Source organism: Balaenoptera ricei, chromosome 6 (genome assembly GCF_028023285.1).
Source record: "Balaenoptera ricei isolate mBalRic1 chromosome 6, mBalRic1.hap2, whole genome shotgun sequence".
NCBI lineage: Eukaryota > Metazoa > Chordata > Mammalia > Artiodactyla > Balaenopteridae > Balaenoptera > Balaenoptera ricei.
This window is the reverse complement of record NC_082644.1, coordinates 51,828,962-51,844,397: the sequence shown is the minus strand read 5'-3', so window position 1 is coordinate 51,844,397 and position 15,436 is coordinate 51,828,962. Positions and strand designations below refer to the sequence as shown.

Here is a 15,436-nt window from a genome sequence, read left to right as displayed (position 1 = left end):
TATTTTTTATTCTATTCATATTTATTAGACACTTATTATGTATCAGGCACTGTATGAGCAGCAGAGACTATTACTGAGCTAGGCAGACATACTATCTCTTTTTAAAGGAGACACAAAATAAATCAGTAAATATAGAAATGGATAAATGACTCTGGAGGAAAATAAAGAGCATGATAAGTCTGAGAATGGGAGGAAGTTGTTTTAGATAGGATGGCCAGAGAAAACATCTCCAAAAAGTGATATTGGAGAGTGAGAGTGAAATTTGAGAATGAGCAGACATTTGAGGAACTGGAAGAAGAACCTAGTGGAATGGCCTGGAGGTTAAAAAATAAGAGGGCTCGGCAGACTGAAGGAACAAAAAGAAGTAGATTTGGAGGATAGTGAGCAAAGGAGAGAGTGGTGTGAGATGGGGGATAGAGAAGTTGGCAAGAGCTAGATGATACAGTTAGAAGAGAAAAGTTTTGGCTAGAATAAGGGATGGGCCCAGTAGTCTAAGAACTGATTTGAGATAATACACTGTTTTTATAGTTGGAAACTGGAAGATAAATTATGAGGGACTGAAAATTCTGCCTAAGCAGCAGAGTTACATTGTGAAGAGTTTACTAAGGAACTTTCTTAAAGCAGAGATGGACATATGAGGCAGACCACTGGTACCAGGTCGTGGTGTTCAAGTGAGTTTCTGAAGAGCCTGGGGTTAAAAATCAACCTCAGGACAAAGCACTGCAGTCCAAAAGAGTGGTGGTAATAGCCAGAGAGTTTTTTCTTGGGATGATGAAACTGTTCTACAAAAGACAGTAGGGCAGGATGGTGAGTCACCCTGCGTAGGCTGGTGTGAGGCAGAGCATAATGTGGGTGAGCCTGAAAGGCACATGAATAGTAGGACGAAAAAAGCTCAGAAAACAACATGCTCTCCGTGCTTCTGCCAGTTACTGGGAAAACATGTTCCAAGTAGCTGCCGGTGTCAGAATGAAGAGTCATGTGAAGCCAACCTGACCCAAACCTGACTGTAAGCAAGCTGAGCAGATCCACAGAAAACTTGCAGACTTGTGAGCAAATCAAATGCTTTCTAATGTAGGTCACTGAGATTTGGGTTGGGTGTTACACAGCATTATCACAGTGGGAACCACATTAATAACTAGTTGGTCCAGCCAAACTAGAACACACATTGTCGGTAATCCAGTAATCCATAGTAATCTAGTGTTTCCACTAAATTAGCCTGCTATTCATCTATGCATTCATCACATATTTATCATAGATTTAATACGGAAAACAGAACACAATGACGACAACAACAACAATAAAACCCAGACTATGGTGTCTGCCTTCACAAAGAGCCTATTTCTAGTGAGGGAAGCTGACAAAAACAAGTCAATCCAAACCTAATCTAGTCACAAACTCTTATAATAGCACACATGTACTTCTGAGAGAGAATAATGGACGGGGGGAAGGACAGGAGATGACGACCTTGGTGGTGGCCAGGGTGGGGCTCTTCGTGGTGCCGGTGGAGCTGAGCAAGCACATCTTTCTCTCGCTCCAATGGTCTCAGATAACGGTTTCATTTTTTTCATTTTGCTAAATTTATGTAGTGTCAACCCAACTGTATGCCTTTGCTCTAGGCTAACTAGCTGTCCGTGGTCTGCATTCTCTGTGTTCAGAGAGCTAGTGAGTTGTTTTGCAAGTTCGTAGAGAAAGGCTGAAAAAGGCTTCATGCTCCCTTTTCTGAAGGGAGCAATGACTTTCACTAGAACAACAAACTTAGGTCCTAGGCTGTGAATGAAATTGGATTTCTCTCAGGTGAGAGGTATTCTGTATATGGAAAGCAAAGAGAAAAATATGGTTTTAGCAATACTGTAGGGACTGTGGTCAGCACTGAGCTTATAAAGGCCTTTGTTTTCCATGTTTTCATTGGCCCCATGAGAAGCCTGGAGCAGCTCACACACCCATCTGTATCCATATTAGTGGGACTGCAAAGTGCTGACACAGAATTGCAGATCAGGGCCTGTGGCTTGCCAGGGTAAACTTGTGTAATGCACTGTACATCCCTCCTAACAACAGTGGTTCTTTTGTCACTTAAACAGAGGCTATTAGAACACGAATCATTAAAAAGAGCTTTAGAAAAACAGGCAACATTTTCCAATATTGTGGCTTTAGGCGATCCCCATAAAGTATCAGAAGCTCCGGAAGAAGTGAAGCATTTCATGAATAACTAGAAGTAGATTCAGAATCATAATCTGAATTGATTAGAAGCAAGTAATATTTTAAAATATAATTTCTTAATGTCAAAAGAAGCCTATTATTATGGAGAATTGGATGAATATTATCCAGAATATTTCTTTTTTGAATATATGTAAACAACAGAAAAGAATACTTTCAAATTTTAAACTGGTCTGGGAATATTTAGCTTACTGATAAAATACAAATTCAAAGAAGATGCTTTAGGATTTTTCTTATTTTTGATACATAAAGCAGTGCAATTGTAGGAATAAGTATGGGAAAAAGTCCTTATTCCACTATCCAGAGAAAGATCTGTTTAACATTTTAATGCCTGTTTCTGCTAACATTTTTCTCACAAATAAAGTACATGTAATTTTGCTTCATGCATTTTCTTTCACTTTTGTTATTCCTTAGGAAAGAGCACGGGTTGGCAAACTATGGGCCAAATCTGGTGCACTGTCTGTTTCAGTGGAACACAGACACTCTCATTAACTTTCAGAATTGTCTATGGCTGCTGTCACGCTATAGGGGCAGAATTGAGTATTTGCAACAGAGTCTATGGGGCCCACAAAGCCTAAAATATTTGCTCTCCAGCCCTTTCCAGAAACAGTTTACCAACTCCAAGGATAGACTATTAGAGTCATATATGAACAACATTTTCAGGCTCTTGTAAACATATACGAAAAGTTTATGTATCCATGGACATTTTCCTCAGCATTTGTCTGAAGAGACTACTGTTTGGTTGTCTGTAACCTACTATATATATATTCAATATATTATATATGATCATATATAATTTTGGAATTTAATAGAATAGTATTGTATCTCTTTTATGCTTTAATTTTTATTTATTTGAGTAGCAGTGAGACAAAATATTGGGTTGGCCAGAAGTGCCTTTGGTTTTTAAGTAAAAATAAAGACACATTTTTCATTTTCACCAAGAATTTCATTGAACAATGTATTCACCCTTTTGTTCCACTACCTTCTGCCATTTTTCAGGCAACTTCATAATTCCATCTTCCCGAAACTTTTTATCTTTTTGAGCAAAGAACTGTTCCAGGTGCCTTTTACAGTCTTCCAGGGAATTGAAATTTTTTCCATTAAGAGAATTTTGTAAAGACCTAAATAAATGGAAATCCAAACATGCAATGTCTGGTGAATATGGCGGATGAATCAGAACCTCCCAGCCAAGCTGTAACAGCTTTTGCCTGGTCATCAAAGAAACATGAGGTCTTGAGTTATCCTGATGGAAGATTATACGTTTTCTGTCGACTAATTCTGGATGCTTTTCATCAAGTACTGCTTTCAGTTGGTCTAACTGGGAGCAGTACTTGTTGGAATTAATCGTTTGGTTTTCCAGGAGCTCATAATAGAGGATTCCGTTCCAATCCTACCATATACACATCACCTTCTTTGGATGAAGACCGGCCTTTGGTGTGGTGGGTGGTGGCTCATTTCACTTGCCCCATGATCTCTTTCATTCCACATTTTTGTACAGTATCCACTTTTCATCGCCCATCACAATTTGTTTTTAAAAAGGGAACGTTTTCATTATGTTTAAGTAGAGGATCACATGGGGAAATACGGTCAGGAAGGTTTTTTTTGCTTAACTTATGTGGAACCCAAACATCAAAGTGATGAACATACCGAGCTGGTGCAAATGATTTTCAGTGCTTGATTTGGATATTCTGAGTATGTCGGCTATCTCCCGCGTGGTATAATGTTGATTGTTCTCAATTAATGTCTCTATTTGATCGCTATCAACTTCAACTGGTCTACCTGACCGTGGAGCATCGTCCAGTGAGAAATCTCCAGCACGAAACTTTGCAAACCACCTTTGACATGTTCGGTCAGTCATAGCACCTTCTTCATATGCTGCACAAATCTCTTTTAGCATTTCGGTTGTGTTTTTACCTTTCTTGAAATAATAAAGCATAATGTGCCGAAAATGTTGCTTTTTTCCTTCCATTTTCAATATTAAAATGGCTACACAAAAATTCACCAATTTTGATGTCTTTTTTTTTAAATGCACGCTGATATGACAGCTGTCACATACAATCTAACAAAATTGTTTTGAATGAAGTTAAAGACAACTAAGTGCTACTAGAGCCGTCTTATGGGAAAAAACGAATGAACCTTTTGGCCAACCCAATAATTTCCCACTGTTTTTAAAGCACTTTTATTTCCTCTTTTCTCAATTGCCTTCTCATGGCTTTTGCCCATTTTGAAACAGAGGTATTCTTTAAAAAGTAAATCTGTAAGCCTCCATATCAGTTTAGAATATCAATCCTTGTTTATTGTTTTCACTTTGAATATGTTTTTTCAGGTTTTATCTTTTCCTTTGAGAGAACTATTTTGAAACTTGTAAGTTATTTAATCTACATAAAATTTGCTCTGTGAGTTCTTTCAAAGCTTCTGAGTTTTAAATTTCTCTAGTATATCATGTTTAGGAAGTATCTTATTTTTTTTAATAAAAATTATTATTTTAATGAAAAAGGATTTATACTTAAATTTATCAAATGTCTTTTCAGTATCTGCTGATTTTTTTAAATAGATTTTTTTGGGAACAGTTTTGGGCTTACAGAAAAATTGAGATGATAGTTCAAAGAGTTCCCATAAACCCCACACTCAGTTTCTCCAGTAATAATATCTTACATTAGAATTGTACATTTATTACAATTAACAAACAAATATTGGTACATTATTATTAACTAAAGTCTACATTTTATTTGCTTTCTTTAGCTTTTACCTAATATATTTTTTCTGTTTCAGGATCTCATCTGGAATGACACATTACATTTAGTTGTCATGCATCTTTGGCTCTTCTTGGTTGTGACAAGACTTGTGACAAATCAAGACTTTCCTTGATTTTGATGACTTTGACAGTTTTTAAGGAGTACTGATTAGATATTTTATAGAATGCCCTTCTATTAAAATTAGCCTGGTGTTGTTTTTCAGGGTTGGGCTGAGGTTATGGAATTTGGGAGGAAGACCACAGAAATAAAGTACCATTTTCATCACATCATATCAAGGTTACATACTATCAAATGACATATCACTGTTGATGTTGATCTTGATTACCTGGCTGGGGTCGTGTTTGTCAGGTTTGTTCACTGTCAAGCTACTCTTTTTTCCCCCTTTCCGTACTCTTTGGAAAGAAGTCACAATGTGCAGTCCACATTTAAGGAATGGGGGAAAAAAGTCAAATTCACAGAAACAGAAAAGTAGAAAAATAGTTGCCAGGGGTTGGGGGATGGGGACATAGAGAGAGACTGGTAAAAGGGTACAAACTTTCAGCTATAAGATGAGTAAGATTTGAGGCTCTAATGTAAAACATTGTGACTATGGTTGGTAGTACTAAATTGTATAACTGAAATTTGCTAAGAGAGTAGAACTTAAATGTTCTCACTAAAACCAGAAAATGATAAATACCTGAGGTGTTGGATGTATTAATTAACTAGATGGGGGGAATCCTTTCTCAGTGTATGTATATATCAAATCACCATGATGTACACTTTAAATATCTTTCAGTTTAAGATGTCAATTATACCTCAAAATGGTGAAATTTTAAAAAAAATCTCAAAAGATTTAAAAATAATTAAAAAGGAATGTGGAGTTATTCTCCCCCTCCTTGAGGATGGAGTACTTACATAAATTGTTTGGAATTCTTCTGCATGGAAGACTTTACTTCCCCATTTATTTATTTATTCAATCATTTCTTTACATCAGTATGTACTTATGGCTATTTATTTTATACTTTGGTTATTTATTTTGTTGCTCAAATTGTTCCAGATTTGGCTACCGGGAGCTCTTTCAGTTGGGTCCTGTATCTCTTTGACATACTCCTCTCAATATAGGTGTTTTTTGATTAAAAAAAAAACAAAAAACTTTCTTAATTTCTGGCACTACAAGAAGCTCCAGGCTTATCTTGCATATTTCCTACCCCAGCACTAGAATCAGCCATTTCTCCAAAGAGCCCTGATTCCTTTAATTAGTCTCCTTTTATTAGAAACCAAGATCTGGTCACTAGGCATGGTTCTACTAGATGTAGTTGCTTCTAGGGCCTCTCAGCTGACAGAGCAAGGTAATGTGTGTGTGCCTACTAAGCTGTATTTTACACACCTATATAAATATTTCTATATCTAACCACCTGTATCAAAAGTAACCTAAACATAAGTTCATACTTAGGTTTCCAACTCTAATTCATTACCCTTTGTACATTTAGCTTCCTCTTGCTAATCTGTATGCTCCCACTCCAGCAGTGAGAAACCTTACTCCCACCATCTCCTTATTCCACCATACATGTAGAGCAGTATCAGACTTGTTAACCTAGGATTCTTGTGGAAACAACTTTATCAACTAGAGTAGAGTGCTTATGTGCAATACCTTTCACTTCAAGTCTTAGAGACTCCACTCATTCCAAAGTTATTTGGTCTGTCCACTGATTTTTAACTCTTACTCTGCTGCATTTTCTACAGATTTACTTCCTGTTCCTGGTTGTCAGTCATGAAATTGACATGGTGATAAAGAGAGCAGGTGGTATAGGTGAGAGATTTTCAAATTTCTTGAGGTCATATAATATGTATGTGCATATATTTATAATAAAGCCTTAATCGAGCAGAAAAGCTGATATTAGATTGCAGATAACAAATGGTATGAAAAATGTTTATGTATAATGAATCCCACCAATATATGTAAAGAAGTTGTGGGCTTTATAATAAAATATTTCTCTTCCTTTAAATTTGTTGTTCTTAGCAAAATGAGTGCAACTTCTGTACCATTAACTTTCTGCTGCGGCTATTGCTTATATATTATATTGCAAAGATACATGTGGGATTTAGTCTCAGAAATTAGGTAATGCAAATGTCAAAACAAATATCACAGAAATCTCATGCTAAGTCATCTTATGAAATGCTCCACAGAATTCCAATCAACAGTTTGATTATCATTGAAGTATCTGGCTTTCTTGAAGTAGTCCTCATATTAAAAATGTTAATAAGATTAACACAACATTGTAAATAAATTAAAGTTCAATAAAATTTTTAAAAATGTTAATAAGGAAAAGTGAGTGTATGTGATTCTGAGATAGCACATTTCGAAATCATCACCCCAAATTTCCTATCATCTCGTTTTGAAAGATAAAAATGCCACAAAGATAATAATTTAGAAAATGAAAGTGCAAAATTGTTTCAATTCCTCCTCTAGCCACCTCCTTGGATATAACCACAGTTAATACATGAGTTTATTTTTTTCTATCCATATACTATGATTGGTCTCATGATCCATTCATTTGCCTAAGTTTGAAACCACATTGATTCCATCAACAAACTCTATTCCCTACTAAATGACAGGTAATGGCTAAAAACTGATATAATAGTATCTTTGAGCAAATTATCAATGTGAATTTTTCTCAACTTTTCCCCATTGATTCATTATCTCAAATAGTTCATTAATTCTATCCTTTACCCATCCTCACTGACACTGCACAATCAGCTGTAGGTTAAGTCTCCAAAATGGTCTCCCATACTTCACCATCCCATCCTTAGCCTAATGCATCCTCCTCAGTATCTCCAGTGTAATCTTCCTGCAATAAAAACATAATTGTGTCTCTCTTCTACTTAAAAGTCTTTGATATTTGCTATGTTTTACCAAATTCAGTCCAAATTCCTTGAGAAGCTCTTAAGGCTGTACCAGAGCCTTTGGGACCCTAACTCACATCTCAGTCTCACCTCTGATTCCAGCCTGGATGCAATGGTAATTCTGGATTTGACTCATCTCAACAGAATCTCATCTCAGATGAACATGATGTGTTTTTCACTTTTTGCTCTAGGACTTTTCCAATGCCACAGCTGGGAATGGGATCCTACTTGTTAAGCTCACACATGGAGCTCCCCAATTTATGAAAGTTAACTCTGAGGGAAATCCTCAATCCTTGAGGGATGAAAACCTATTGGTAAAAGCTTTCCCCAGGTGTTCTAGCAGACAGTTCTGAGACATTCTGAGCTGGTGTTCCTTAGACACCAGAATTAAGCCAGAGTGTCTCAAAGCTGTGATATGAAAAGTGTACTTTTCTCTAGACTTTTTCCCCTTCCCCCATTATCTCTGGTCCCCCACTTGTGCTCTGGGATTATCTCCTTGACAGAAGCTTTGCTTTTTGGTAGAATCAAAGCTAAGACATATAGTACTAGACTCTCACTGGGGGTGAATTAGGATGAGAAGATGTCAGAAACTGAAGCTTTGGGCAATTTGAGATAGCTAAGGCTCTGGCAAGGTGTGGGTCAATCATCAGCATTCCTTGGTGTTCACACACCCACTGATGATAGTGAATGGCGATTTCAGCAACCATGGCCGGACAATAGCAAGATAGCCAACGGCTCAGCCTGCTCAAAGATGAAGGTCTGCATCATTCCACTAGGCTAGAAACCTAGACAATTATGCCTTATAACTTCAAGACCAGTTTCAGCAGTGAAGACTGCAGTTTACTGTATTAATCCTTATCTATTAAGTCACATGTAGAGATTGTGGCTGACCATCACCTTGAAGACTAGAGGCAGATGGGACTTATTACAGGGCATAGGTGTATCTGAGTGGTACAAAGGATATAGACTGTATGAATTTCTTCTGGATTCCTGACTCACATCCTCTTAGCCTTGTCTCTGATGTCAGTGCACGTGTAGTGATAGTTTGGCTTACCTCATGCTGACATCTTTTTTCAAGTACTGGATGTTTTGCACTTTTGCCTTCAGGTTTTTCCAATGCCGTAGTTGCCTCTGGGAAGCCCTCTGTTTGAGCAGGCATGTTCAGTCTGGAAGTATATAGGAATTTATTTACCCCAAAGTAAATCTCAATTAATGAGGGATATGAGCTATAGATAAAAATCATCAATCTTCAGGTAAACAATTCCAAAAGGTATTCTACATCCTCTTTAGAAGATGTCCAGGCAGGACTGAGGGCCAGTTGTCTGCAATAGTGATCTTAATAATGAATCTGTGTATTTGCTTGTCCACTATTCCTCACTCTTCCCAGTCCCTCACTCCTGCTCCCTATTTACAAGTTTTTGCCTGAGGCACTACCTTTGAGAAAACTCAAGCTAAAAAAAGGTCCTTAAACCCCATTATGGCTCTATCCACTATCTTCTACCCTATTTTATGCTGTTTCTCCTTGCTGCTTCCCTGTTATATGCCAAAGAAATAAATGGAGAAGTAAAAGGGAGGAACCATCAGCAAAGAATTGAATAGAATTTCTACAAGGACTTAAGCTGCCAATTGAGAGGGTCCACTGAGTAGTCTAGAAAATGGTTAAAAATAGATTGTTTGGAAGTTTTTCTACATGTCTGTTTTTATCTCTACATCTGGTATACAGCCGTCCTCCTGAGATTTTTCTTTATTATCTTCACGTGCTGAAACTTCTCCTTGGAAGGCTTTAAATTTTTCAGTTCTCTTTTAAATAAACTAAAGGAAGAAGAAAGAAAACAGTTTTTATATTTACCCATATTTAACATTTCTATTGCTATTCACTCTTTAACTATGAGTTTCCATCTGATATAATTTTCTTCAATGTGAATAACTTCTTTTAGGGCAGACTTACTGGGTAATAACTTTTCTTTATTTCCATTCATCTCAAAAAGTCCATTTTCAAAGGCTATTTTTACTGATTATATAATGCTGGTTTGATAGATTTTTTGTTTTTGCTTTTTAAAAAAATTTTCCATGCTTATATATGTTCTACTGTGTTTGTCTCCATTGTGTCTGACGAGAAGCCAGGCATTACTTGTAGCATTCTTCTTCTGTATGTAATATGTTCTTTTCACTTTAGGTGCTTTCAAGATTTTTCATTTATATTTGGATTTTAGTAGTTTGATTGTGATGTGCTTAGGTATAGTTTCCTTTATACTTATCCTGCTTAAGGCTCATTGAGCTTTTTGGATATGTAGGTTAATATATTAAACACATTTGTAAATTTTAGGCCATCATTTCTTCAAATATTTTCTCCCTCATTCTCTCTGTCCTCTCCATGGAGGACTTCAATAATATGGATGTACACCTCTTGATATTATTCCATAGTCATGAAGGCACTGTTCAATTATTTTTCAATATTTTTTTCTTTTAGCAAATCAATCTTAAAGTTCTTTGCACTGCTCCCCACCCCCCGAAATCTATAATCTGTTTTTAAGTTCATTCAGGAATTTTTCACTCCAGATATTATACATAGTAGTTCTAGAGTTTTCATTTTGTTCTTTTTTTAATAGCTTTTGTTTTCCTGTTGATACTCCACATCTGTTCACTCTTTACAGTCATAATTTCTCTTAAGTCTTTGAACATATTTATGATAGCTTCTGTAAAGTCCTTTTCTGCTAATTATGACACTGGGTCATTTCAGAGTTTGCTTTGTCTTGACTACTTTGTGTCTTGACTATAGGTCATATTTTCCTTTTTTCCTAGTTCCTAGTGTTTTTAAATTACATACAAAGCATTGAAGATAATTTGTTGTAGAGATTTTGGGGTCTGTTACAAAGGTCGACAAGAATGTTGATCTTGTTGTGGAAGCACAGCATCAGCTGAAATCAGTTGTTCAGCCTTTCAACAGTTGCTCTCTGCTGGGCTATTTGGAGTCTCTTCCATGTGTGCACAGTTAAGTGGTTAGCCAAGGATTTGAAAAGAGTTTATATGGAGATTCTGGAGCTTTCTCTGTGGTTTCCCCCTTTCAGGGCTTTCTCTTCAATATCCAGTCACTTTGGCATCCCTGAATTCCTTCTCTGACTCCTCAAGTCAGAAAGCCACAAAGCACCACATGGAGTAAGAAATGTCCTCTGAAGAAAAGCTTTATAAAGCTCACCCAATGCAATTGCCTTCATTCAAGGGTTGAACCACTTCCATCTTGGACTCCTTTTGGCTGTTCTCAAGTATCTTCATGTAATTGTTGTTTTTTATACTGCTTCAAAGTTCATAATTGTTATCTGTGGGACGGTTAATACAGGTATTCAGCTATATCTAGAACTAGACTCTACTATTATAAAGCTCTTACCTTGTCACGTATTTCTTTAAAAAAACTTCAGTGGCTCTTCCTTGTCTGTAGAATAAAAACAGATTCATTAGACTGTTAGTCTAACAAATGCACGCTATTTAAAAATTTTTCCCCACAGCAGACCCCATATTCCAGCCAAACTGAACTGGTTTTCAAACATTCTGGTTCACTATGCTCCTTTACTCATACAATTCTTTAGAATAGCATTTCTCCTATATTTGCATGTCCAAATCCTGACTGTGTTTCAATATCTAACTCAAATGTCAACTCCTCCATGAAAGCTATCCTTACCTCTCCAGTTTGAAGTGACCTCATTTTCCACCAAACTGTCTTTTTATAGTTCATTCTTTCATTCATTTAATAAGTCACTCAGGTGTCAGAAGTCATAATGAGCACACAGGTTTAAAAGATGGATAAAACATAGTCCCTATCCAGGAGAAATCTCTGTTCCTATAGTGGCAGAGAAAGTCAAGTCAACAGGAAGGTGATAAGTGCTGCATGCAGAAGTTGCTGTGGGAAGCTTTGCAGTGCATCACAAAGCAGAGCTGAGAAACAGTATCTTAATAACTGGTGCACCTGCTTTGTGTGTGTGTGTGTGTGTGTGTGTGTGTGTGTGTTTTCTTCTGGTTGCACCGTGTGGCACGTGGAACTTCCCCGACCAGGGATCGAACCCGTGTCCCTTGCAGTGGAAGCGTGGAGTCCTAACCACTGGACTGCCAGGGAATTCCCTTGTGGGAAGCTTTGAAGAGGGAAGGCCAACTCAGTCTAGGGTATTAGGGACAGCTCCTTGAGTCAAGTAATCCTAGACCTAACTCTTGAACAATGAATTATCTAGATTAGATACATGGACCAGGAGAGGAGAAACATTCCTGAAAGAGAAAACTACAAATTTGCAGGCAGAGAAGTAGGCATGAATATTGTATGCTTAGGGAAATGCAAATTATTTATATAATTTGCAAAATGTGCATTATGCATGAGTGGAAAAAATCTGGAGTCATCCTTTTTTCTTCTTTTTTTTCATCCTCCACCTCAAATCCCTCTGAAAGTACATTATCTTCTCTTTAATTCCCATGTTACCATCTTAGTCCAAATCACCATCAACTTTCAATGGACATCTGAAATACCCTAGTAACTGGTTTTCCTGCTTCTATTCTTGTGCCCTTAAACATCAGTTTTCAATCCATTGCCTAAGTGACCTTTGGAACATGTAAACAAGATGATGTTGCTCCCCTGCACATAATCATTCAATAGCTGCCCACTGCACTAAAAACAGAGCCCAAACACCTTGCCATGACCTCCTCGACCTCCTTGACATATCACAAGCTATGGGCACTACCTACTACTCTGACCTCATTTTTACACTTTTCTCTGCCTTAACGTGCTTCAGAAGTACTTGGCCTTTTCCTCAATTCTCAAACTCTTCAAGAGTCCCTCTACCAGAGGACCTTGACATTTGCTATTCCCCCTGCCTAGAATGTTCCCCTCCTAATCTTTACAGTTGGCTCCTTCTTGTCTTTAAATTCTTAGGAAAAATATCATCCCCTCAGAGGGGCCTTCACCTCCTCAGTCACATCCTTGCTTTAAATTGTTCAGATCACTTGTGATTATCTCAAATTATTTTATTTGGTTATTTAATATCTCTCTGCCAGCAGACAACATGCTTTTTACAAGCAGGGATGTACTGTATATTCTTCAACCTGCTCTGTGTCCTGGGAGGCTGACTTCTAATAGCTGTATCAGCTGGGCTCTCCTGCCCTCCAGCTTCCAATTGAGTTCATTTAAGCAGAGATCAGAGGGCAGGAGGAAAGGCTTAGTGGTAGCTGTGTTTTTCTACCAAAGGTCATAGCTTTTCAGGCAGTCCTCTCCTACAGCTCTTGGATTCATCACTATTTCCTCTCTCTGATGATTTAGGCCTATAGGTGATACATTTTGGCTACTTGGCTTCTCTTCTTAGCTGTTGCTAGACTCAGGATGCTTGTTTCCCCTAATGCTGTCCACATCCTTTACAAATAGACCCTTCATTAAACTCTTTAATTATCTGTTTCAAGTATGCCATCTATTTCTTTCTGGGACCTTGAATTTTGTTCTCTAAGGTATTGCTAGTATCTAACACAGAGTCTGGTACAGGTAATGATCAACACCTGTTTGTTGCATGGATGAATGATTGGACTCTTGTTCTGTAATCAGAATCTATTAAGCTGTAAGCTCCCTTAATATTTTAAAACGAGGATTCTATTTTTAAAACTTCTTGAAGAACTAAACTTCTTGAGAGCATAGTCTGTGTTTCATTTTAAATCTAAGCCTAAGATATGGTGAAAATGGGCATCTATTTTTTTCCTTTTTTTAAAAAAAATTTTTCTACTTCTTATACTTTATTTTAAAATTTTATTTTTTTTTAATTATTTTTATTTTTTGGCTGCGTTGGGTCTTTGTTGCTGCATGAGGGCTTTCTCTAGTTGCTGCGAGCTGGGGCTACTCTTCGTTGTGGTGCGTGGCTTCTCTTGTTGCGGAGCACGGGCTCTAGGCACGTGGGCTTCAGTAGTTGTGGCATGCGAGCTCAGTAGCTGTGGCTTGCGGGCTCTAGAGCACAGGCTCAGTAGTTGTCGTGCACGGGCTTAGGTGCTCTGCGGCATGTGGGATCTTCCCGGACCAGGGCTTGAACCTGTGTCTCCTGAATTGGCAGGCGGACTCTTAATCACTGCGCCACTAGGGAAGTCCCAATATTTTTTTCTTTAAAGAAGTAATTGTATGTTTGGTTTTTGGAAATACAACGCATTGTTTTTTGTTTTTTTAAATTTAATAGCTACTCTTTTTATTTATTTATTTATTTATTTTTAGCTGTGTTACGTCTTCGTTTTCGTGCGAGGGCTTTCTCTAGTTGCGGCAAGCGGGGGCCACTCTTCACTCTTCATCGCGGTGCCCGGGCCTCTCACTAACGCGGCCCCTCCCCACAGGCTCCAGACGCGCAGGCTCAGCAGTTGTGGCTCACGGGCCCAGTTGCTCCGCGGCATGTGGGATCTTCCCAGACCAGGGCTCGAACCCGTGTCCCCTGCATTAGCAGGCAGACTCTCAACCACTGCGCCACCAGGGAAGCCCCCATTGTTTTTAATATATGCTATTTCCTGGAATATAAATCATGGAATATACCATAAACAACATCTACTTTTACAGATGAAGAAACTGAGGACCAGACCTGAAGAGTGATTGTTCAAGGATACTATGGTACTGCAACCAGTTTTTCCTTTCAGGTTTTTGTTCTCTTGATGATACTAGATTGTTTCATCAAATATTAAGTGAATCCTCAAGTCAGACTTATCCCAGATCACCTGACCCTTATTAACCATCTTTTTTTTTCAGCTGCACAAACTTGCCCTTTCATTCTGGTAACCAAAGCTCTTATAATTCAGAAAAGATTTGGGCACTACCTTGCCACTGAGTTCAGTCTTTCACCAAACATCCTTCTACAGAGGCCCAGTTAAACTCTGGATAGTACTAAGTATTCTCTCCTAGGTGCTCTGGCCTAGATGGTGAAAGCTGTGGCAATTTACCCACAGCTCCTGCTCCTTCAGATCACTTGCCAGGTGACTCCCCCATCCTGCCTTCCGCAGGGTCAGCCCTCCCCCGATGTCCAGCTCTCTCAGTTGACCCTATAAGTTTATATAGATATATATGGTATAGGTAGATGCAGGAATAATCCACATAGGATCTTCTTCATTCTAATTAATTGGCTATGTATATTATTATGACCTGCTTGTGGGCAAGGACTGAATGTTAAATGCTTTGACTCATTAGAACCTAGCAGAGTGCTTCAATTCTTAGTAATCATTTAATTCTATTGAATGAAGAAGGAAATTCTTCAAATCATGAACTTTAAACCAACATCATTAAAGTTGTAATGATAAGCTAGCTCATTCTAGGCATGTTCTGGATTGTGAAACTAAAGGAGTAATTTAAAAACTTGGAATAAATACAATAAAATTACACATTATGGTTACAATGATGTATGTATATCTACATAGGGGCAAGAACAAAAAAATAAAATAGGCAGTTTTAGTGTAGTAAAGTTAATGAATAATTTTCATTTCTTTTGCTTTTTTAAAAAAATTATTTTTAAAGGCTTTGTGAAGTGAATACAAGGTTGGAGGAAGAAAACTTGGAAGAAAATGATAGGTGAGTAACGACAATGATAAAGAGCTGT

General features: G+C 37.7%; 1 protein-coding gene across 1 annotated transcript in view; it reads right to left on the bottom strand.

The window, feature by feature from the left end:
- The window catches only part of LOC132367793 (cyclin-dependent kinase 4 inhibitor B-like), a 129,494-nt gene extending 118,216 nt beyond the window's left edge, over nucleotides 1-11,278 (bottom strand). The window contains exons 1-2 of the mRNA XM_059926385.1: nucleotides 11,239-11,278; nucleotides 8,908-9,019 (exon numbers count right to left, since the gene is read on the bottom strand). Coding sequence (XP_059782368.1) covers nucleotides 8,908-9,012 — 105 coding nt within the window. The 5' untranslated portion in view covers nucleotides 9,013-9,019; nucleotides 11,239-11,278. The remainder of the gene's footprint in view (nucleotides 1-8,907; nucleotides 9,020-11,238) is intronic.
- Between the last annotated feature and the right edge of the window lie 4,158 nt (nucleotides 11,279-15,436).